This window comes from Balaenoptera acutorostrata, chromosome X (assembly GCF_949987535.1).
Source record: "Balaenoptera acutorostrata chromosome X, mBalAcu1.1, whole genome shotgun sequence".
NCBI lineage: Eukaryota > Metazoa > Chordata > Mammalia > Artiodactyla > Balaenopteridae > Balaenoptera > Balaenoptera acutorostrata.
This window is the reverse complement of record NC_080085.1, coordinates 16369218-16391574: the sequence shown is the minus strand read 5'-3', so window position 1 is coordinate 16391574 and position 22357 is coordinate 16369218. Positions and strand designations below refer to the sequence as shown.

The 22357-nt window shown below is 48.3% G+C and overlaps 1 protein-coding gene across 1 annotated transcript in view; it reads left to right on the top strand.

Moving 5' to 3' along the window:
* MAP3K15 (mitogen-activated protein kinase kinase kinase 15) overlaps positions 1 to 22357 on the top strand; it is a 117097-nt gene that overhangs the window by 93156 nt on the left and 1584 nt on the right. Inside the window, exons 18-25 of the mRNA XM_057538248.1 lie at positions 11990 to 12150; positions 15779 to 15962; positions 16595 to 16757; positions 17172 to 17346; positions 18115 to 18300; positions 18933 to 19038; positions 19983 to 20208; positions 21898 to 22010. Coding sequence (XP_057394231.1) covers positions 11990 to 12150; positions 15779 to 15962; positions 16595 to 16757; positions 17172 to 17346; positions 18115 to 18300; positions 18933 to 19038; positions 19983 to 20208; positions 21898 to 22010 — 1314 coding nt within the window. The remainder of the gene's footprint in view (positions 1 to 11989; positions 12151 to 15778; positions 15963 to 16594; positions 16758 to 17171; positions 17347 to 18114; positions 18301 to 18932; positions 19039 to 19982; positions 20209 to 21897; positions 22011 to 22357) is intronic.

Sequence of the window (22357 nt, the reverse complement as noted above, 5' to 3'; positions counted from 1 at the left end):
TTGTGCTCTGCTTGAGGTTTTCCGAGGGTTTCTAACCAGTCAGCAAAATGGCAGCATCTCTTCTAAGTTAGTAGCACATGATTCAGAATCGTGGGTAATTCTGAATAACAGTATCCCTCAGACAATGTAGTAGAACATTTTATTGGTCTTTTATAAAAATAGCCTGTACTTTAGGGAATTCTGGTACCTCGTGCTTTAATATGATATGTTTCCAAGAGAGGCTGATTCTTTTAGGGTATTCTAAGATGGGTTTGGTATTCTAAGTGGGTTTGAGCAATTGAATTTTCTTTTCCATGTGTCAGTGATGGAATCATTTATGTGTTGAGAGGGACTGGATTCAAAGGGTAGAATAAAATTGCCAGCTAGCTTTCCATTTACACGACCAGTGAGTAGAATGATGCTCAAAAGCTACCTATGGCTTTTTGTAATTCCCATTTAAAAGCAAAACAGAAACTGTGATCCTTGGAGAGAAGTACTGATTTTTTTTTATTTTATTTATTAATTTTTTTTTTTATGGCTGTGTTGGGTCTTCGTTTCTGTGCGAGGGCTTTCTCTAGTTGCGGCAAGCGGGGACCACTGTTCATCGCGGTGCGCAGGCCTCTAACCATCGCGGCCTCTCTTGTTGCGGAGCACAGGCTCCAGACGCGCAGGCTCAGCAATTGTGGCTCACGGGCCTAGTTGCTCCGTGGCATGTGGGATCTTCCCAGACCAGGGCTCGAACCCGTGTCCCCTGCATTGGCAGGCAGATTCTCAACCACTGCGCCACCAGGGAAGCCCAGAAGTACTGATTTTGATTAAGTAAAGGTTTGTACTCCCCCTAGGGTGTAATGAAAGCATCACAAAGATCTTGCTTGATGGAATTATGAAACAGCGCTTATAATATTATAGCTCCGATATAAGTTATAAAAGACAGATGATTGTTTTCTATCCCTATAACACCAAACTGTAGAGTGGACAGACTTGCCCTTAGTTTTGGTGGATAATTGTCTCAGCTTTGAAAGACTTTTCTTCAACAAGAGAATTGTTGTTATGTCAGCCACTGGACACCCACAGTAGAGACTCGTTCTCTATCTAAAGAGAACTTTTATGCATCAGAAATGACTTCTCAGTTGTAACACCAGAGGAGATACATGCACCTCAAAATGGGGACCTATTACACCAAGGACCCCACTGGAATCTCCCAAAGAGTGTATTGAATTTTCATTCATTGTTTCTGATATAAATATATATATATCTCAACATGTATGTATCAGTGAGTATGTATGTATGTATGTATGACTGGCATATTTTTTTACTAGCCTAATTTACTAGCCTAAGTAATTAAAAATGACTTCTGTCCTTCTCTTTGGAAGCCACCAATTAGCTTAGCAATATGTAGCAAGAGGGGCTCTGATATGGCAAGGAGTTATTTCAAGACATAAAACCCCCAACAATTTATCTCATAATTACCATCCCCAAGGAGAAAAAAAATCATAAAGAAAACGCATGTATAATTCATCATTGCGTATCACATTTTCCCAAGTAATTGGCTTGAGGAGGCATGAATTTTGCATTGCAAAATAATGCAGGGGTGTTTGGGGGATAATAAAGAAGGGGTGTCATTTGGGGTAGGAAATTCCCCTGCATATAATTACTCTTTGCAAAACAGAGCGGTTCTGTAAAGAAATCTCAGCTGCTGCTGCCACAGTCCGATTGGGTGCGGGTGGGCACAGTGGGGCGTTTCCACGCAAATGCCCGGAGGCTTTTGGAGCCTGGAAGGAGAGACAAAGGCTTCAGACAACTTCCTGGCCCGAAGTCCTCCCCTCCTGTGTTCCTCTGAAGGCTTTTCACCATAGGTGTAAACCAGCTAGAACAGGAGGAAGGGCCATTATGGCCAGGGTCAGCCCCCTTTGCTTTTGGTTTTGCAACAGCTTTATTGAGGTTTAACTCACATATCGTAACATGCACCCATTTAAAGTGCACATTTCAATGATTTATGGTAAATTTTCCAAGTTGTGCAGCTATTGCCGCAATCCAATTTTTGAACATTTCTGTCACCCCCAAAAGGTGCCACCTTGCAGTCAACCCCCATGCCCTCCCCAGCCCCAGGCAACCACCGACCTGCTCTCTGTAGAGATATTCCTGCTCTGGAGATTTCTTATAAGTGGCATGATACAATATGTGGTCCCTTGTATCCAGCTTCCTACACTTCACATAATCTTTTCAAGGTTCACCTGTGCTATATGTAGTGTGTATCGGTACTTCATTCCTTTTCTGGCTGAATAGTATTCCATTGTATGGATAGACCACATTTTGTTTATCCATCTACCAGTTAATGGTCATTTGGATTGTTTCCCCTTTTTGGCTGTAGTGAATGATACTGCCGTGAACATCCACATACCAGCCTCTGTGTGGAGAGATGTTTCCATCCCTCTCCGGTGGATACCCAGGAATGGAACTCGGGACAGGAGCTCAACTACTTGCTAGCTGTGTGACCTTGGGCACGTTACTTAAGCTCTCTGTATCTCCGTTTCTTCATAAGTATATAAAACAGAGATGCTCATAATACCTACTTCAGAGGGTTTTTATGTGGATTAAGTGAGTTAATATTGATGAAGTGCTTTAACCAGTACCTGGCTCATAGCAAGTGCAACTGAAGTCTGCATTAGTGAACTAAATACTAATTTGCACTTAGAAGTCCCTGGTCATTAGAGCTCGCAGGAGCCTTTGAGAGAATCAAGTTTATGTGCATAACTAACATGTTGAGCCTGTTGGACTCAAAAGGTGTAATTTTTATTTTTATTTTTGTCTCCCACGCCTGCCCAGGGCAATGGTCCTTTCCCGTGACTCTTCCAGCCACACTTAGATAACAAAGAGAATTTTTTTTAAAATTTTATCAATTCCTATTTCTTTTTTTAAATTTTTATTGGATTATAGTTGCTTTACAATGTTGCATTCGTTTCTACTGTACAGCAAAGTGAATCAGCTATATATATACATATATCCCCTCTTTTTTGGATTTCCTTCTCATTTAGGTCACCACAGAGCACTGAATAGAGTTCCCTGTGCTATAAAGTAGATTCTCATTAGTTATCTATTGTATACATAGTGTCAATAGTGTATATATGTCAATCTCAATCTCCCAATTCATCTCACCCCGCCCCTTTCCCCCTTGGTATCATTACGTTTGTTCTCTATGTCTGTGTCTCTATTTCTGCTTTGTAAATAAGATCGTCTATACCAATTTTTTCAGATTCCTCATATATGCGGTAATATACGATATTCGTTTTTCTCTTTCTGACTTACTTCACTCTGTATGACAGTCTCTAGATCCATCCACGTCTCAACAAATGACTCAATTTCGTTCCTTTTTATGGCTGAGTAATATTCCATTGTATATATGTACCACATCTTCTTTATCCATTCCTCTGTTGATGGACATTTAGGTTGCTTCCATGTCCTGGCTATTGTAAATAGTGCTGCAATGAACATTGGGGTGCATGTATCTTTTTTTTTTTTTTTTTTTTTTTTTTTGGCTGTGTTGGGTCTTCATTTCTGTGCGAGGACTTTCTCTAGTTGTGGCAAGCGGCGGCCACTCTTCATCGCGGTGCGCGGGCCTCTCACTATCGCGGCCTCTCTTGTTGCGGAGCACAGGCTCCAGATGCGCAGGCTCAGTAGTTGTTGCTCACGGGCCTAGTTGCTCCGCGGCATGTGGGATCTTCCCAGACCAGGGCTCGAACCCGTGTCCCCTGCATTGGCAGGCAGACTCTCAACCACTGCGCCACCAGGGAAGCCCATATCTTTTTGAATTATGATTTTCTCTGGGTATATGCCTAGTAGTGGAATTGCTGGGTCATATGGTAGTTCTATTTTTAGTTTTTTAAGGAATCTCCATACTGTTCTCCATAGTGGCTGTATCAATTTACATTCCTACCAACAGTGAAAAGGGTTCCCTTTTCTCCACACCCTCTCCAGCATTTATTGTTTGTAGACTTTTTGATGATGGCCATTCTGACTGGTGTGAGGTGATACCTCATTGTAGTTTTGGCTTCCATTTCTCTAACGATTAGTGATGTTGAGCATCTTTTCATGTGTTTGTTGGCAATCTGTATGTCGTCTTTGGAGAAAGAAAGAGAAAGTCTTAATGGCATTTTGAGAAGCAAACGAAGTCTGAATCCAGTCATTGAAAGGGTTCTGGCTGATATACAGGCGTGCCTTGTTTAATTGCGCTTTGCTTTGTTGTGCTTCGCAGATACTGCATTTTTTTTTTTTTTTTTTTTTTTACAAATTGGTTTGTGGCAATCCTGTGTTGTTAGATGATGGTGAGCATCTTTTTAGCAATAAAGTATTATTTAGTTAGTTAGTTGCACCGGGTCTTAGTTGCGGCAGGCGGGCTCCCTCATTGCAGTTCACGGGCTCCTTAGTTGCGGCTCATCAGCTCAGTTGTGGCTTGCCAGCTCCTTAGTTGTGGCGCGCAGACTCCCTAGTTGTGGCATGTGAATTCTTAGTTGCGGCATGCACATGGGATCTAGTTCCCTGACTAGGGATCGAACCCAGGCCCCCTGCATTGGGAACGCAGAGTCTTATCCACTGCACCACCAGGGAAGTCCCTAGAAATAAAGTATTATTTAATTTAGGTCTGTACGTTGTTTTTTTAGGTATAATGCTACTGCACACTTAATAGACTACAGTATAGCGTGAAGATAACTTTTACATGCACTAGGAAACCAGAAAACTCGTGACTCATTTTATTGCCATATTCACTTTATTGTGGTGGGCTAGAACCGAACCTGCAGTATCTCCGGGCTCTGCCTGTACTCATCCACATGCTCGTCCTCATTTAAAGGGCAGACTCCTCTCCCCGTCCCCGCTGGTCGGGGTGTCGGTCTTTGCTCCCTCCCTCACCTCTTTCCCTACTCACCAGCTGTGGGCAGGAGAGGAAAGGGGCAGAAAGTTGTCACTTGACTAGCACTGTTCTAAGCTGGCTTCCTGTGCTCTGGGTCTGGCTGATGGTTGCTATTAACTCTTTGCTGCCGGATCCCTCTAAATATAACTCCCGTGTCCTGGACAGGGGCCTCTCCTTTGGCTGACTACCCCTTGCCTCCTCACCCTGATCTTTTACCCTGCACATTATAACTACCCCTCCATCTTTTTCTACTGAGGGAACCAGGCCTGGAAGGCAGTCTTTGGGCCGGAGTCCCTTTAAAAAAGACCCTATGGCCTAGTGGTTAAGAATCCGCCTGCCAATGCAGGGGACACGGGTTGCAGCCCTGGTCTGGGAAGATCCCACATGCCACAGAGCAACTAAGCCCATGCACCACAACTACTGAGCCTGTGCTCTAGAGCCCGCGAGCCACAACTACTGAGCCCATGTGCCACAACTACTGAAGCCCGCACACCTGGAGCCCGTGCTCCACAACAAGAGAGGCCACCGCAATGAGAAGCCCGTGCACCGCAACGAAGAGTAGCCCCCACTCACCGCAACTAGAGAAAGCCCGCACGCAGCAACAAAGACCCAATGCAGCCAAAAATAAATAAATAAATAGATGGATAGACAGACAGGCCGACCCTAAAGCAGGGAACTCCCTGGTGGTCCAGTGGTTAGGACTCTGCACTTTCACTGCCAAGGGCCCGGGTTTGATCCCTGATTGGAGAACTAAGATCCCGCAAGCCGCATGGCCAAAAAAACCCAAAACAACAAAAAAGAGCCTAAAGCAATATTTCTACAACGGGTTTTGCATCTGGTGTCCCTTTTCTACCCGCTGTCAAAGAGGGTGTGGTGATATTCCCAGACCATATGGTCCCCACTCTGCTGCTGTCAGCTGCTTTTGCTCCCATGGGAACCAGTCCTCTGTGCAGCTTCTTAGCAGGGGACACAAAGATATGCGGCTCTGAGTGGGCCCAGTGAGGAGCCCTCACAGGCTCTGGGTTGGGAGGAAGTGGTGGCCCCTCCCTCCAGACCCATCCCTTGGGCAGGGCAACTGGGGTGACCCCAGGGGCATGGAAAGCTGTACCTTATTTCTCTTTTCGCTACTTTATTAATATTAAATTTTGAAACTTTGGGCTCTAATACTGTCTCAAGGGGACTGTAGAAGGTGCAAACATGTGTGGCCTCCTTTCAAGTGCACTTATCCTGGGCGGATGTTGAGTTGCTTGAGTCGACATGGGCCTGCACCCTTCTGGGGGCAGCTCATCCCCAACACCTGTAATGAGAGAGGGTAGACCTCCCAGCGCAGGCTCTGCTCTCTCACCCCTTTTAACCCTTGATCTGGGTGGGAGGCCCCTGGGCTGGGGGCCCACGGCTTGTGTAACCAGTTTTCTGAGACCCCCGTAGAAACATGCGTCTGTGGTCCCTCTCTCACCCCTTGTCTTGGTATCCAGGTCGTATCTTGGCCCCTCAGTCAAAACTCCTAAATTATCGTCCCGTGTCATGTCTTTTCTTTGCTGATAATTTGAAAATCCTTCTTGGGCACTTGTCCAGGAGCCCCCAATGGATTTCATGTCCCAAGGGGACTGGGTTGACGCCTGTGGGTCTCCTGATCACGTTGTCCTGAACTCTGCACCACTGCACCCGTGTAGATACCTGAGGGACCATAGGAAACCCCTAAGAGAGCCAGATTTAAGGCGAGCAACGTTTCCAGGATTTCTCCATTCATTTGCTTCCCCACCCCCATGGCATCTTCACTTGGTTTTCTCCACAGAAGGCAGTCTTTGGTACAGCTGATGTACACCCACAATGTGCATGCTGCCCCGGGATGGTCCCTTGACTCTTGGAAATAGTTGTGTGGATCTATCTCTCTTTGTTGGCTGCTTGCTGTGACTGGATGGTTTCCCTATGAATACAGTAGTAAATAGAATGGAGCACCCAGTTTTCTATTATCGCCCTGGGCCTAATATGGAAAGAAAGTTATATGGAAAGAAGTCACATTATGGCTTTGGAAATTCTTGCATCAGCTGCTCTTAATCAGGCAGCTTTTTCTTCAGTTGTGCTTCTCCTGGATCCATTACTTAGATCAGGGATGTCATGGTGTGTAGCTCCAAATTTGAAGACGGGAGACCTGGGATTTAGCTTGAACAAATTCCCTAGCTTCTCTGAGCCTCGGTTTCCCCATATGTAAAATGGGAACAACAGTACATCATACCTCTTCTGCCCGTCCTTATGGAGTTGTGAGAGTCAGATGGACAGTTCTACATGGAGATGCTTTGTAAGCCATTGAGTGCTAATTGAAAGTCACATGTTGTGGCCAGAAGCCTCCAAGATGGCCCCCAGTGATCCTCACCTCCTGGTATTCACAGCCTTGTTCGTATTCCCTTCCCCTTGAACACTGCCCAGACTTAGTGACTTGCTTGTAGTGAATAGATTAGGACAGAGTGGTGGTGTGTGACCTGGAGGCTAGGTCAGAAAAGGCAGTGTGGCATTCCTCTTGCTTTCTCTTGGATTACACACTCTGGGGGAAGCCATATTTTAAGCAGCCCTATGGAGGATCCCATGTGGTGAGAAAACAAAGGCTCTTCCCAACCCCCATGTGAGCTTGGAAGTGAATCCTCCAGCCCCAGTCTAGCCTTCAGATGACTGCAGCCCCAGCCAACACCTTGGCTGCAGTCTAATGAAAGACCCTGGGCCAGATCTACCCAGCCCAGCTGTTCCTACATTCCAATCATTAGAAACTGTGTGAGATCATAACTGTTGTTTTAAACTGCTAACGTTTGGGATAATTTATTAATTTTTTTTCCTAGCATGCAATAAATTATTTTTTTTATTGGAGTATAGTTTATTTACAATGTTGTGTTAGTTCCAGCTGTACAGCAAAGTGAATCAGTTATACATATATCCACTCTTTTTTTAGATTCTTTTCCCATATAGGTCATTACAGAGTACTGAGTAGAGTTCCCTGTGCTGTACAATAGGTCCTTATTAGTTATCTGTTTTATATATAGTAGCGTGTATATGTCAATCCCAGTCTCCCAATTTATTCCTCTCCCCCTTACCCCCTGGTAACCATAAGTTTGTTTTCTACATCTGTGACTCTATTTCTGTTTTGTTTCATTTGTACCCTTATTTTAGATTCCACATATAAGCAATATCATATGATATTTGTCTTTCTCTGTCTGACTTAACCTCACTCAGTATGACAATCTCTAGGTCCATCCATGTTGCTGCAAATGGCATTATTTTGTTCTTTTTTATGGCTGAGTAATATTCCATTGTATATATGTACCAAATCTTCTTTATCCATTCCTCTGTTGATGGACATTTAGGTTGCTTCCATGTCCTGGCTATTGTAAATTGTACTGCAGTGAACATTGGGGTGCATGTATCTTTTCGAATTATGGTTTTCTCTGGGTATATGCCCTGGAGTGGGATTGCTGGGTCATATGGTAGTTCTATTTTTAGTTTTTTAAGGAACCTCCATACTGTTCTCCATAATGGCTGTACCAATGTACATTCCTACCAACAGTGCAAAAGGGTTCCCTTTTCTCCACACCCTCTCCAGCATTTATTGTTTGTAGACTTCTTGGTGATGGCCATTCTGACTGGTGTGAGGTGATACCTCATTGTAGTTTTGATTTGCATTTCTCTAATAATTAGTGATGTTGAGCATCTTTTCATGTGTTTGTTGGCCATCTGTATGTCTTCTTTGGAGAAATGTCTATTTAGATCTTCTGCCCATTTTTTGATTGGGTTGTTTGTTTTTTTGATATTGAGCTGCATGAGCTGTTTATATACTTTGGAGATTAATCCCTTGTTGGTTGCTTCATTTGCAAATATTTTCTCCCATTCTGAGGGTTGTCTTTTTGTTTTGTTTATGGTTTCCTTTGCTGTGCAAAAGCTTTTAAGTTTAGTTAGACCCCATTTGTTTATTTTTGTTTTTATTTTCATTACTCTAGGATATGGGTCAAAAAAGATCTTGCTGCGATTTATGTCAAAGAGTGTTCTGCCTATGTTTTCCTCTAAGAGTTTTATTGTGTCTGACCTTACATTTAAGTCTTTAATATGTTTTGAGTTTATTTTTGTGGACGGTGTTAGGGAGTGTTCTAATTTCCTTCTTTTACATGTAGCTGTCCAGTTTTCCCAGCACCACTTATTGAAGAGACTGTCTTTTCTCCATTGTATATTCTTGCCTCCTTTGTCATAGATTAGGTGACCATAGGTGTGTGAGTTTATCTCTGGGCTTTCTATCCTGTTCCACTTGTCTATATTTCTGTTTTTGTGCCAGTACCATACTGTTTTGATTACTGTAGCTTTGTAGTATAGTCTGAAGTCCAGGAGCCTGATTCCTCCAGCTCCTTTTTCCTTTGGGGTAATTTATTATGTAGCAGTAAATAACTAATGTGGATGTCATTGCTAAGTTCCTACCTTTAGAAAGAGTGATGTTCACTATGGTTCCATATAAAGAAAATCTCCAAATTTAGCATTAAGCAGACTAATCCTCCAATTGTGAAACAGTTGTACTAAGGACAGTTATTCAGTCAGGATCAATAAGCCATTGCAATTTGGTTTACTGCTATTTTCTACTGCTGCATAACTTTCTAAGTTTATTTTCTTGCTCTTTTAAGAGTTAACTTTTAGTAATTATATTAGTCAGGATCCAGGCAGGAAAATTGAAATCACCCCAGTTATTTTTACAGAGAGAATTTAGTTGAAAGAACTGTTTCCTGGGACTGAGTTATCAGAAAGCAACCTACATCCCTAGGGCTTGAGGGAGCAAAGGGGAGTGTGGGATTCAAACCTTTCAGTGGGGGAGGGGGGTGCCACTGGGCTGGAGCACGTAACTCTGAGGGGGCAAGATGAGGCCGGTTCTGGAAGTATGGGGGGACAAAAAAGCTGGTAATGAGCCAAGCACTGCTACTGGAACCAACTGAGGGTCCAAAGTGACGCTTGCTAACTAACCTCTCCTTCCTGTCGCTTGTGCGCAGGCGCGCTCTCTTCCCCCACCCCCTCCCAACCCACCAGGGAGCAGCAGGCAAAGCAGAAATGTGGTTTGCACAGTCCCAGACCCAGCGTAGCAGAGCTGAGAGATAACAGCTTAATAAACAGCACAGTGTCACGTCTTTCCTAAGTTAATGAATTATGGGTTAGTTAGAAGGCACATTCCCTGCCAAGTTCTCTCTCTCTGTTGTTCACTGTAGTAGGAGCCTGTAGGGGATGTGGTGTCACTGAAAGTTCCCTTCCTGGGACTCTGAGATTTCCTGACACTGCAACAAGTGCTACAAGCCTCCATCTTGCCCAACCCTGCAGCCAACTGAACACTTCCCCACCAGGCTTTCAGCTCGGGAGACCAAAGCCATCATTTTTGCCCTGCTGATTTCTTGCACTCACTGATACAACCTAATGTATATTTAACTTTAAATAAGGAAGAATTAAATAAAATTTAAAAAATTTTTAAATTTAAATTCATTTCTTCAGTGTCACCAGCCACATTTCAAGAGCCCAACAGTCGTACGTGGCTAGTGGCTACCATACTGAACTGCACAGAATAGAACATTTCCATTATTGCAGAACATCCTGTTGGTCAGAGCTGTCCTAGAGCCTTTAAAATGCTCATAGGAAAGAAGCTGATAAGACATTGGATGTTCAAGAGGAGGGTGATGTAGTGTAGGTAGCATCTGCAAGCTTATTTTAACCAATGAGCCCTTTGTTTTCATTGATCAAGACTCAGGAAACCTACTTTGGTTGTGTGATCTTGAGGCAGAGACTGGAATTTCTCTGCGCATCGGTGTTCTCTATTCACACCATGGCCAGTATCATTTCTGAGTTCGCTGTTTGTTGTAAACCTCTTTGCCAGCACATAGCATCTGCTGCTGTTGCTTCCACATTCCCCTTTCCTCTTTCTTCTTTCCTCAGGATTAGTTTCAAGGAAAACCAAAGATTTTACTCTTAGAGCCCTTGATTGACCTCCCTGCCCCATCTCTCCAACAACCCCTTCCCCCCCTGATCACCACCTTCCCTGTGGCAGCCCCTGGTGGCTCGTGATCCACAGGAGAAAGTCCAAAGCCAGAGCCTTCAGAACACACAGCGCTCCTGGGTCCACTCTATACTTCACACCCACGGGCTTTGGCTCGAGCTCTTCACCTTGCCTAAAAGTTCTCCTGTTCCTTTGTCCACCTCTTCGAGCCTCATGGCAGGAGTCTACTTCACTGGCAGCCCAGCCACCACCCGTTTGGATTGGCCACCATGTTCATGGCAAGGTCATGCTTTGCCCTGCCTGCTCCTGGCTAATGACCGAGCATGGTGAGGGTACTAGAACCAGTGCGGCACTCTTCCAGTGGGCAGCTGTGGGTCAGGGCCTCCCCGGCGGCCTGCCCAAAGCTGTCTCGGAGGTGCTCTGCCATCAGAGACGCTTCCTTCCCGCTTCTTTCGCGGGTGTCAGACCCGCACTGCAGTCTGACAGCTCCCCCTGCCCAGCCTGCTCCCTCCCCCTTTATCCGTCCGTCATACCCCTTCTCCCAGTAAATCTCTTGTATGTCTAATTCTGACTTGGTATATTTCTCAGAGACCCAAATTGACACAGCTAGAGCTTCCCCTGACTCAAACCAGGCAGAATCAAGCACTCTTCCGTCCATGTTCTCAGCGCCTTCTGTGTTTACCTGTTAGAGCACTTACCACACTCAGCATCACCACTGCCACCCTCCTCGTCACCACCCTCCTTGTCGCCACCCTCCTCGTCACCACCTCTCCTCCACTAGGCAGCGTCTAAAGGTCAGGCACCACATTTCTTACCTTCTGGTCCCCCTGTATCTGCCATGCACTAATATGTGTTGATTGAATTAGATTGGGCCCATTTATCCTTCGAGGGGCTGAGTGATCCTCTGTCAACGTGACTAGTGTTAAAGAAAGGCATGTTGCATGTCTCTGGTCAATGAAGAGATGCAATGACATCATTTACGCAGGAGACCAGCCCCCGTATGTCATTAATACGAGAGTTAAAGTTCACACACTCGTTTACTAATGGTCCACTTAGTTTTTAAACAATATGGTGCCCACCATCTTTGTTGTATTTTTTCCCAGTAGGCACTCTGCAGTACATGGCGCCCGAGATTATTGATCGAGGACCTCATGGGTACGGTGCCCCGGCTGATATCTGGTCCCTGGGCTGCACCATCATTGAGATGGCCACCAGCAGGCCTCCGTTCCATGAGCTCGGTGAACCGCAGGCAGCAATGTTCAAAGTAAGACATGTTGGATGATTTAGGTTGCTGGTGTTGGAGAGAGATAATTCAAATCAAAAATCTCCCAATCCAGAAACCTCTCCACAAAGGTGGAAGAGAAAGCAAACAGGTTGTTTTGTTTTGTTTTATTTTTGAATAAGCATAAAATCAGAATGTGATGTGCGTCACAGGCAATCCGCTAAGAGACTGGAAAGCGGAACTCAGCCTTTCCTATAGCCAAGCAGATGCAACCCTTTATATCCATGTTCTGAAGAGAAATGCTAGCTAGTCCTCAGGTGCAAGGACTAGACAGCACCACTGGTCACAGGAGTTCACCCGAGGTTCCCCTGACAACTAGGGTGACCATTTGTGTTAGCTAATTGGCTTTACCCAAAGGAAAGATCAACTTCTCAAACCTTTAGGACAGGAGGTAGTTTTGGAGCAAAAGGCTCCACTGAAGTTAGGCTCCTGCTTTCCCACAGAAACCCGGACATCGGAGCGCCACCTTCCTCGGTGGTGGCATTTCAAAGAGATGGCTCCCAGGTCCTTGAGAAAGATATTTCTGGCAAGAGGCTTATTTGGCTTTTAAAAAGATTTACATGCATCTCGAAGAGAGACACAGAACTTAGAATGACAGGTTTTCTAAAGTGAATGCTCTGAGAAAGGTGGGGGGGGGGTGTCTCTTTCTTTCTTTCCAACTGAGGGAGTTAAGCTTCTCAGTTAATCTGTACGTGCTCTTACACTGGGTAAGGCTCAAGGGCCGCGTTGGGTGTCTTTGGAGGACAGGTTTCTGTCTAGATTTGGAGAGGAGGAACTTTGGGTATCAGATGCTGTCTCCTTTGTCCTTCTAAAAGCCTTCCCAGAGCTGACCGGAAGGGTGACCCGTGTGTTGAGGCCCACATGGTACTGACTGGCCCTACGGGTGGGGCTTTACGCTGGACATGCTCCCTTGGGAAGGGACATGCTTGCTTGCGAGCCCAAGGGAAGCTGATGCAAGGACAGCCAGTGTATCCAAGGTCAGGTCTGTGGCTTCTGGCTCCGTGGACGCTTGGAGAAGTTGAAGAGCAGCTGTAGCCTTCAGAGGTTGTTACCAGCACTGACCTTGCACAGAGCACTTTTGTTTGCCCCAAAGATAAGAAGGAAGAGAGCAGGGTCCCAGAAGGCTAAATGGCCACTGCTTACGGATGACAAGGTCGCAGTACATGGAAGCAGCCTGATGGAACGTGATTCCAGAGGCCTTTCTTCCTGCTTCTCTGCCAAGCCTGGTGGCCTCCTAGTCCCGTCAGCCCCGCAGCCTCACCGCCTGCATCCTTGCCAGGCCCTCTGGCTCAGTCTCTTCGGCAGAAGGAACTCAAAGGCCCGAGTGCAGAGCTCTGCCCATGAGCTGGGTGCAGCCTGTTCAGCGGGTTCTGAACGCCCTGTGCTGTGATGCCTTGGTGCACTCCTCAGCCCAGCCCCTGCAGAAGGTTCTCTGAGTTTCCCACCCTCCCAGCGGCTGTCAGGTAGCCCTAAAGCCAAGATCTCAAGTTGACGAGTGTCTCCTGGCGCCTGCAATCCCAACAAGACCCTGAACACCGCGGCTGGCAGGCAGCAGTGACCTTCCAGCCTTTCCATGTCTGTCTAGGATGGAGCCAGCTGGGGCTGGCAAAGATCTTCCTGCAGCTTCAGTTACAGGCCTCGGAATAAATACCAGCTGGTGGGCTTCCCTGGTGGCGCAGTGGTTGAGAGTCCACCTGCCAATGCAGGGGACACGGGTTCGAGCCCTGGTCTGGGAAGATCCCACATGCCGCGGAGCAACTAAGCCCGTGCGCCACGACTACTGAGCCTGCGCCCTAGAGCCCAAGAGCCACAACTACTGAGCCCACGTGCCACGACTACTGAAGCCCGCGCGCCTAGAGCCCGTGCTCCACAACAAGAGAAGCCACCGCAGTGAGAAGCCCGCGCACCGCAACGAAGAGTAGCCCCCGCTCGCCGCAACTAGAGAAAGCCTGCGCGCAGCAATGAAGACCCAACGCAGCCAAAAATAAATTTATTAAAAAAAAAAAAATAACATAGTGCCCATGTTTGCTCTTTTCTTCTCAAGAGCCCGGGGAGAAGCTACTCCCTTCCTCTCTGAGTTCTTGTCCCGAGTTTTTGTCTCTGGACCCCCCTAGTGCTCTTATGTCCCCACCCCTCAGGCGAGAGGTGCCAGCTGGAATGTGCCCTGCATTTCAGATCTTGTGGGTTGAATTCTATCCAGTGTTCAGTGTTCTCAAAATCCAAAACTCGTTTTTTGAAAATGTTGTGTTATTGTGGTAAGAACACAACATGAGATCTACCCTCATAACAGTACTGTTGACTCAAGGTCCAGCACTGTACAGCAGATCGCTAGAAATTATTCATCTGTTTAAGTGCCATGTGTGCCCAGTGGATAGTAATACCCCATTTCCCCCTCCCCTCAATGCCAAACTCTCCATCCTGCCCATGAGGAGCTGCGTGTCAGAAGCGGTTGGTGCACCCCTGGTCCAGGGACTTCAGGCTGTGAAGTCGGAGGCTTGCAGTTTGCTCTCGGCAGCGCCCCGGTCTCACTGAGGGGGCAGGGGAGGCCACGCCAGCCCCATGGTTGCCGAGGAGCTGGGAATGGGGTGGATCTGGAGGACAGAATGGCTTCTACTCCTGGCTCATTGGGTGGGCTTGGAAACGATGAGGAGAAGACTGAACTTTAAAGATGACGACGCCTCAGATGAATGGAGAGCCATCCCCGACGGGAACAGTTACGCAGGATGGATGAGCAGGGCTCGTGGAAGCATTCCCATGTCACAGTGAGACGTGACAACTCAGCCCCAACTCCTGCTCCCCTACAGGGCGCAGGGACAGAGAGCCTGTAACAGGAGCTGAAGCAGAAATTGCAGCAGGAGCCTGAACAGGAAAGGGCAGCGCCGCCTCCCTCAGCCAGTTGCACCCCGTGGGGATGAGGGCGTGGGCCCTGAGTTACCAGCCTCCAGCTTTGCTCTGCCCGTGGTTTACAGCTGGAGGTTGGAGATTTGGGCTGTGAATGCGCAGAGACTGAGACGTGTGCGGGTGTCTTTCGGTGGCCCTGTGTATCGAGGAACAGACCACAGGTGCCTCTGAGCACCCTCAGAGCCTCCTGCTGCAGCCTGTCATCCAAGACTCATCTCAGTTACCTTCTGCTGCGTAACAAACGACCCCAGAACTTTAGAGGCTTAAAATAATCACCTTTGACTTCTCACAATTCTGTGGGCTGATGCTTGGCTCTTCCGCTGCTCTTGCCTGGGTTCACTGGTGTGGTGGCTTGGCTGGGGCTCAGTGCTCTCGGAGGGCCTCTCACACGTGGCCCTTCATCCTGGGCGTCCTCCCTGCGTAGTGATCTCAGAGCTCCAAGAGGACTAGAGCAGAAGCTCCGAGGCCTCTTAAGGCCTAGACTCTGAACCCCCACCAGTATCACTTCCCCCACAATCTACTGGGCAAAGCAAAGTCCCCAGAGGCCAGCCGGGGCCAGGACGTGGATACCAGTCATTGAGGCCATTGTTGGAATCCATCATCAGCCCCTCCTAGGATGGCAGGTACAGGAGCTTTGTGTGGAAGGTATGTACACCTGGATTTGCCCGAGACCACACTGTTCCATCAGTCACCTCTCCCTTCAATGCAGGTGGGGATGTTTAAGATTCACCCTGAGATTCCGGAAACCCTTTCAGCTGAAGCCAGAGCCTTCGTTTTATCCTGTTTTGAGCCTGACCCCCAGAAACGTGTCACCGCTGCTGGGCTGCTCCAAGAGGGTTTCTTAAGGCAGGTGAACAAGGGCAAGAAGAACCGAATTGCTTTCAAATCGGCAGGTGAGGCCTACCGGGATGGCTGGGGTGACAGCTCTCCCGAGCGCTGAGCTTCCCACATGGTGCCCGTCTTTGTGAAGAGCGGTGGGGCTGGTGCATTAGGTGTGGGGCACGGAGACACAGGGAGCCCCATAGGTGACAGCGACGTACCCTCACATTCCCAATGCCCCGTTAAAGCCTTCCTTTGGGATTGCGCCAGGGAGGGAGGTGGGCGGTACCCTGGCTGGGGTTTTGCAGAGCCTGGCCTGTCACCCTGTGCTGCTCCTGACCTTGATTAAAGGGTGTCTGTCCTGCAGGCCACCGAAGCAAGCAACCCCTTCTGAGGCAGTAAGTCCTACTGGGCAGTGATATGAGTGGTCCCGGTGTGGATGGGGTCGGGAGCTGGGACATGGTGGCTCAGCATCTTGCACCCAGAGAGCGACTCGCTGTCTCAGCGTGTCCGAAGGGCTGGTTAGAAATGCAGAGTCTCGGGCCCATCCCGGACCTGCTGAAGCAGAACCTCCATCTCCCCAGGATCCCTGGGTGATCGCTTGCACCCCCAGTTAGAGCAGCGCAGGCTTAGGCCCCTGGGTGGGTCACGTGGCCCAAGGGGCTGTCTGGGGCTCACCCTCCCCATCCCCGGCTGCCCCGTACAGAGGGTCCCCGGGGCGCCACGCTGACCCTGCCCCTGGCGGGGGAGCTGATGGGGGGCGGCAGCAGCAGTGAGCATGGCTCGGTCTCCCCGGACTCCGATGCCCAGCCCTACGTGTTCTTCGAGAAGTCCCCGCCGCCCACGCACCAGCTCAGCCACCTGCTCAGGTACGGCCACCCACCCCTCAGGGGACAGAGTCCCTCCCAGGTGTAATCCAGATGGCCGTGAAGGGCTTTCGCTTCCTTTCTGCACGATCAGTAGGGCAGCCGGGGCGGCCACTGACAGTGAGAGTGAGGAGGGCAGTGAGGTCACTCTCTGTCCCTTCCCCTCTCCTTCTCCTCTTCCTCCCCTCCCCCTCGTCGCTTCCCCTTCCCTCCTGCTTCCTCCTCCTCCCGCCCCTGTCACCCCTTATTGTCTCCCTCTTACCCCCCTCCTTCGCCCTTCCTCCCTTCCCCGTCTTTCCCCTCGCCCCCAACACTGGTGCATCTTCTTGAGGGAGGGGCTGCGGAGGAGCCACCTCTTAGCCCCTCCCCCACGGTGTCCCTGGGAGGCGGGGGATTGTCGCCTGCGTTTGTCCGCAGTGTTCCTGATGAGAGCTCGGCCTCAGAGGACCAGAGCGCAGCCTCGTCCCTGGAGGACAGGAACCCGGGCCTCTTCCTGCTGCGCAAGGACAGCGAGCGCCGTGCCATCCTCTACAGGATCCTCTGGGAGCAGCGGAACCAGGTGGCTTCCAACCTGCAGGAGTGCGTGGCCCAGGTACAGGCCGAGTGCGGGAGCTGCAGTCCCACCCCCTCCGCCCAAGGCCAGGTCCCAGAAGAGGTCCAAACGGGCCTGGTGTTCCTGCTACCCTAGAGCATTTGCACAGTTACAGTAACCACCCTAAGTATTTCCCAACGTCCTTCCCTTTTCCAACAAAACAAAAGAAAATACAAAAAAAAAAAAAGACTCCACTGAAGCCTGAATTTGCATTTGCGTTAACACTGCGGTGAAACCAGGCACTGATGGGGCAGTGCTGCCTCCTGGTGGAAAGCAAGCCAAATGGCAGCACAAAGCCCAGTTAACCCCCAGCTGCACCAGTTGCCCGCAGAAGCTGGGAGAACAGCCGCTTTAGGAAGAAAGGTTACGGATGGAAATATTTGAGTTTTAACTCATTTTGGATGGGAAAAGGTCCTTCTAGCAAGAGGCCACTGCCCACTATAACTGTGCCTTCTGACAAGGCCTGTTGGGGGTGGAGGGTGGTTTACAAGGGGTTAAGCAGGATGGCAGACCATTCCTTGAGGGGCTTAGTTCTGTTGTTTGCAGGCCAGAGAGGAGAGGGGGGCCACATAACCCTCTAACAGGAAGGATATGGAGGAAATTCTAGGACCAGAGGCCATGTCTCACCTGGGAAGTCCCCAGTTCCATCAGCAAAGGGATAATGGACAGTCTGGTTAATCTCGTTGCCCACAGTACTTCTTGGATTTTCCCTCCCTCTCTCTGAATTACTCAGTGACTGATTTTTTTGGGTGGGGGGTTGGTGATCAGAGTTCAGAAGAGTTGCATCTCTCAGTCGGCCACATCAAGCGAATAATTGCGATCCTGAGAGACTTCATCCACTGCCCGGAGCACAGGGTGATGGCATCCACGATATCAAAGCTAAAGGTGGACCTGGACTTTGACAGCTCGTCCATCAATCAGATTCATCTGGTACTCTTTGGATTTCAGGATGCTGTAAGTGCTCCATTTGGCCCTAGAGAACATGCCAGAAGGTAGGAAGCCCACTGAAGTGGCTCACAGCCAAGACCATGGAGTTCGATTGCCATCATCTCCCGTAGTCTCCATCTCTTCTCACCTGTTTACGCCTGAATCCCGAGTGTCAGCAGTTTTCTAAACACTGAATATGTGTGTACAAGTGACTGGTCTGATTGCATTTGGCCATGGAGAGCAGGAGTGTAGGATTTGGGAACGAGTGGCATCTGCCAGCTGGGTAGGTGTGGGGTTTAAGCTTATGTGTCTGCCCGACAGGTGTGAGTTGCTCCAGGCCCAAGATCATGTCTGGCTTAGCTTTGTGTCTCAAGTCCCCAACACAGAGCTTGAGGTTTCATAGATGCTTCATAAATGTTCGTTGAATAAACAATGAAGAGGCCCATGTGGTAGCTCCGATCTCTGTACCTGTCCCCTAGACCCCCGTGTGACTTGGGGTCAGCTTAAAGGAAGACTTAGTCCAGAAGAAACATAAGTCAGGTAGAAACTCAGGGCAGCATGGTTAACCCTTTATCTCAGAGTAGAAGCAAATTCGAATTAGTAAGAACTATTTCTTAAAAGTACAATGGACCAGAAATCTGGATTTTTGTGATTTGTAGGTAAATAAAATTTTGAGGAACCACTTAATTAGGCCCCACTGGATGTTTGCAATGGACAACATCATCCGTCGAGCGGTGCAGGCTGCAGTCACCATCCTCATCCCAGGTAAGGGCCCTCTTTTCGGTCAAGGTCAACTTCAGGTGGCTATGGAAAAGGTCAGACAGGTCCTCTGTACTCACCAATTGTTGCTCTCCCTTTCCCATCTTGGCTATATACGTCCCTGCAATTAAGTAAATGATGTCACAGACCCCTTTAGGGCCAAGATTCTGTGATTCTAAGAACATCTCCTGGTGATGTGTTTTTACATGCCCCCAGGCATAACTGAGGAGCACGCACCGCAGGTAGACTAAACTCAGGATCTCAAAGGAGCACTGAGCCTGACGGCCTGGATCCTACAGTGCATCATCTTGTGTGCTCAGCAATGCCTCCTAGTTGGTTGACGATTTAACGGCTCAGTCTCCTCTCTTAGAATCATCATGTGGTAGCTGCAGAAATCTTTGGCTTTTATAGGCTCTATTTTTGAAATGTTAGAGCAGCTTAATACCCAAGTTGATTCTCCTTCTGCGGTGCCTTCTTCCTAGGAAGGGAGGTTATGCGGCGCTTCGGTTAACACTGCCACTTCATTACTTTGCTCCCTCCCTGTCATCCTCTGCCTGCTCCCCTGAATGCACTCTGCCCAGGCTCAGCTTCTGGGAGTGGCTTGTTAAACCCCAGGACTTCATTATTCCCCAGTCCAAGCAGGAAAGTGTCTGTAGTAAAAACACGGGCCTGGGTGGAAGCCTGCTTGTCCCTTTTTAAAACTGCCCTTGGCTAACTAACTTAACACCTTGTAGTCTGTTTCCTTATCTGTGAAGTGGTGGGGACCATCTTTTCACTGCAGAGCTAAGTGAAACAGTATCCCCTCCGTTTTATAAAGTCAGCAGTCCCCTGATGGAGCGTCACATTGGCCTGGCCGGCCTCTGAACAGCCTCGTTTGCTGGCCCGGGACATAAGCTACACCAAGCCCTGGCCTTGTTGAACCGTGGTCCTTTTCTTCCGTGATTCCACAGAGCTCCAAGCCCACTTTGAGGCCGCCTCAGAGACCGAAGGGGTGGATAAGGACACGGATGAGGCGGAAGAGCACTATCCCCCGGCAGACCCACGCGGGAGCGAGGCGCAGGTGGCGTGTGGGTGGAGCGGGCCCGTTCCAGCAGTTGCCCGGGAGGCCCAGCCCCAGCAGCTCCACCAGCAGCATCTGAGCCTCCAGCTGAGCAAGCTCAGGCAGGAGACCAACAGGTGGGCAGGGGTGGGACAGTGACCCGGACCAGCCCGGCAACTCAGTGGTCGAGTGCCTCACCCAGGTCTCAGAAAAGCATCTTTACCCCCAAGGAACTGCGCAAGGAGACAGTCTCAGCTTCAGCTGGGGGACTAGAAGGATGCCTCCCTTTTTTTTAATGCTAGGAGTCAGAGACGTAGAGTGCCTTGCCACAAGCCGTACTAAAGGCAGCAGCATCTGGGAGTTTTCTCTGTCTCTACAGAGATGGGTTCCCTGACATGGTGTGTGGGTCCAGCAACTCGGGGGGACATCTGCGGCCCGCCCCTGCCGAAGTAGCTGAGTTGGGGGTCAGTTAGCACCTGCGTCGATGGACAGGTATCCCATAACCCTGACCCCAAGGAAGTCTGCCCTCTCCTCTTTGAATCTCTCCCTTGTGTTTTATCATGATCCCTAGGCAGGCATTAGTGAACCGCCTTCCCAAACAGCGGACCCTGGCACTGCCGTGAGGTTCCCACAAGAGTTGGGCTCTTTTGTTCATTTCCAGGCACATAGTAGGTGTTCAAAAAAATATTTGTTAAATGAACAAAATGATTCCCATTTGCTCTGGGGAATCACGTCGTCAGTGGGCTTAGCAAACTAGTTGGTACTGGTTCCAAATGATGCCTTGTTGCCCAGTGGTCATTGGGAATGCTAAAATTTAACAGGGACAAACGGTGTCAGGCGTACCTATTTCGGAAGAAAAGTTGTATACACCCCTAGGGATCTCTGAAGTTTAATTTTAGGCAGATCTAATCATTTCTTTTTAGAAAGGCCCAGAGTTTTAATTAACTGGTAGTGGTGGCAAAGCTTTTTTAAGTTTTGAAAAAATGACACATGTGAAAGTTGATAGTAGTACTTAGCAATTCTTTAAAATGTGTTTCTGGTAAGGTTTATAATCACCAAATTCATAAAATGTTATATATGGGTTCAAAGGTTATTCCTTTCCAGGGTCAATATTGTTATCTTCCATCTCAGTAGAATTAGTAATGAGACAGCAGCCAGCACCTGACTGCAAATGGCTGACAGACGCACAGCTCCTACAGACATGCCCGCCCTTGTAGGATAGAGATGCCTTAGCTGCTGTTGGGCACAGCAGGAAGGCACCTTTTGCCCTGAGTGATGCTGACGAGGGTAACACATCTGTCCTGAGTAGCGTCTGTGAGACCAAGCCCCGTGAAGCGTTTAGCGCGGTCTTGGGTAAGTGTTCGCAGTATGTCCCTCCCACCTTCCAAGCAGCGTCTTTCCTGCAGTTCCTCCTTCCCCCTAGCTGTTCCAACAGCAGCAGGGCTTCTCTCTCCTTGGCTTAGTCTCCGGTGAGGAGGGAAGGGCCTGACCACTAGTTTCAGCGACTTGACCTGACTTAGGGAGACAAGTTGGCTGAGTTCTACTGATCACCATCAGGTCATCTTTTGGTTCATGATACATTCTGAGACAAAATATACCCATGCCCTGAGCGTTGGTCTTTGTTTACAAGGGGAGGAAGCACAAGAAAGGTGCCCATGTACAGGCTGGAACTTGATCACACAACTTTGAAGAAACTAGACTGACCATTGGGATTGTGCCATTTTTTTTTTTTTTTTTTAAGCCTCTGTTCAACAAATGTTTGAATTGAATTGAATGGTATTAGGCTCTCTCTGGAGGATGGCTTTTTTGTTTTTTTTTTAAACCAGACTTTTGGAACATCTAGTTCAAAAAGAGAGAGACTACCAGAATCTTCTACGGCAAACCCTAGAACAGAAAACTCAAGAATTGTATCACCTGCAGTTACAATTCAAATCTAATGGTGAGTGATTTTCCACTTGCTCTGACTTATGTGTGTGTGAGACCATTCAAAATCTGGCTAGTATTCTAGTCAGCCTTGAAACAGTTGAGGTTATTCTCGATCAGACCAGTAAGTACTCCAGTAGATTCTGGAATACTGGTCAATAATAAAAAGGAGCTACCAGTACATTCAAAACCAACCAGATGAATCGCAAATGCATTATGCAAGTGAGAGAAGCCAGATTCAAAAGGCTACATATTATGATTCCATACATGTAGAACATTTATATTCTATTAAAGGCAAAACTACAGGGACAGAAAATAAATCAGAACTGGGGGGGGGGATTGATGATAAAAGGCCACGAGAAC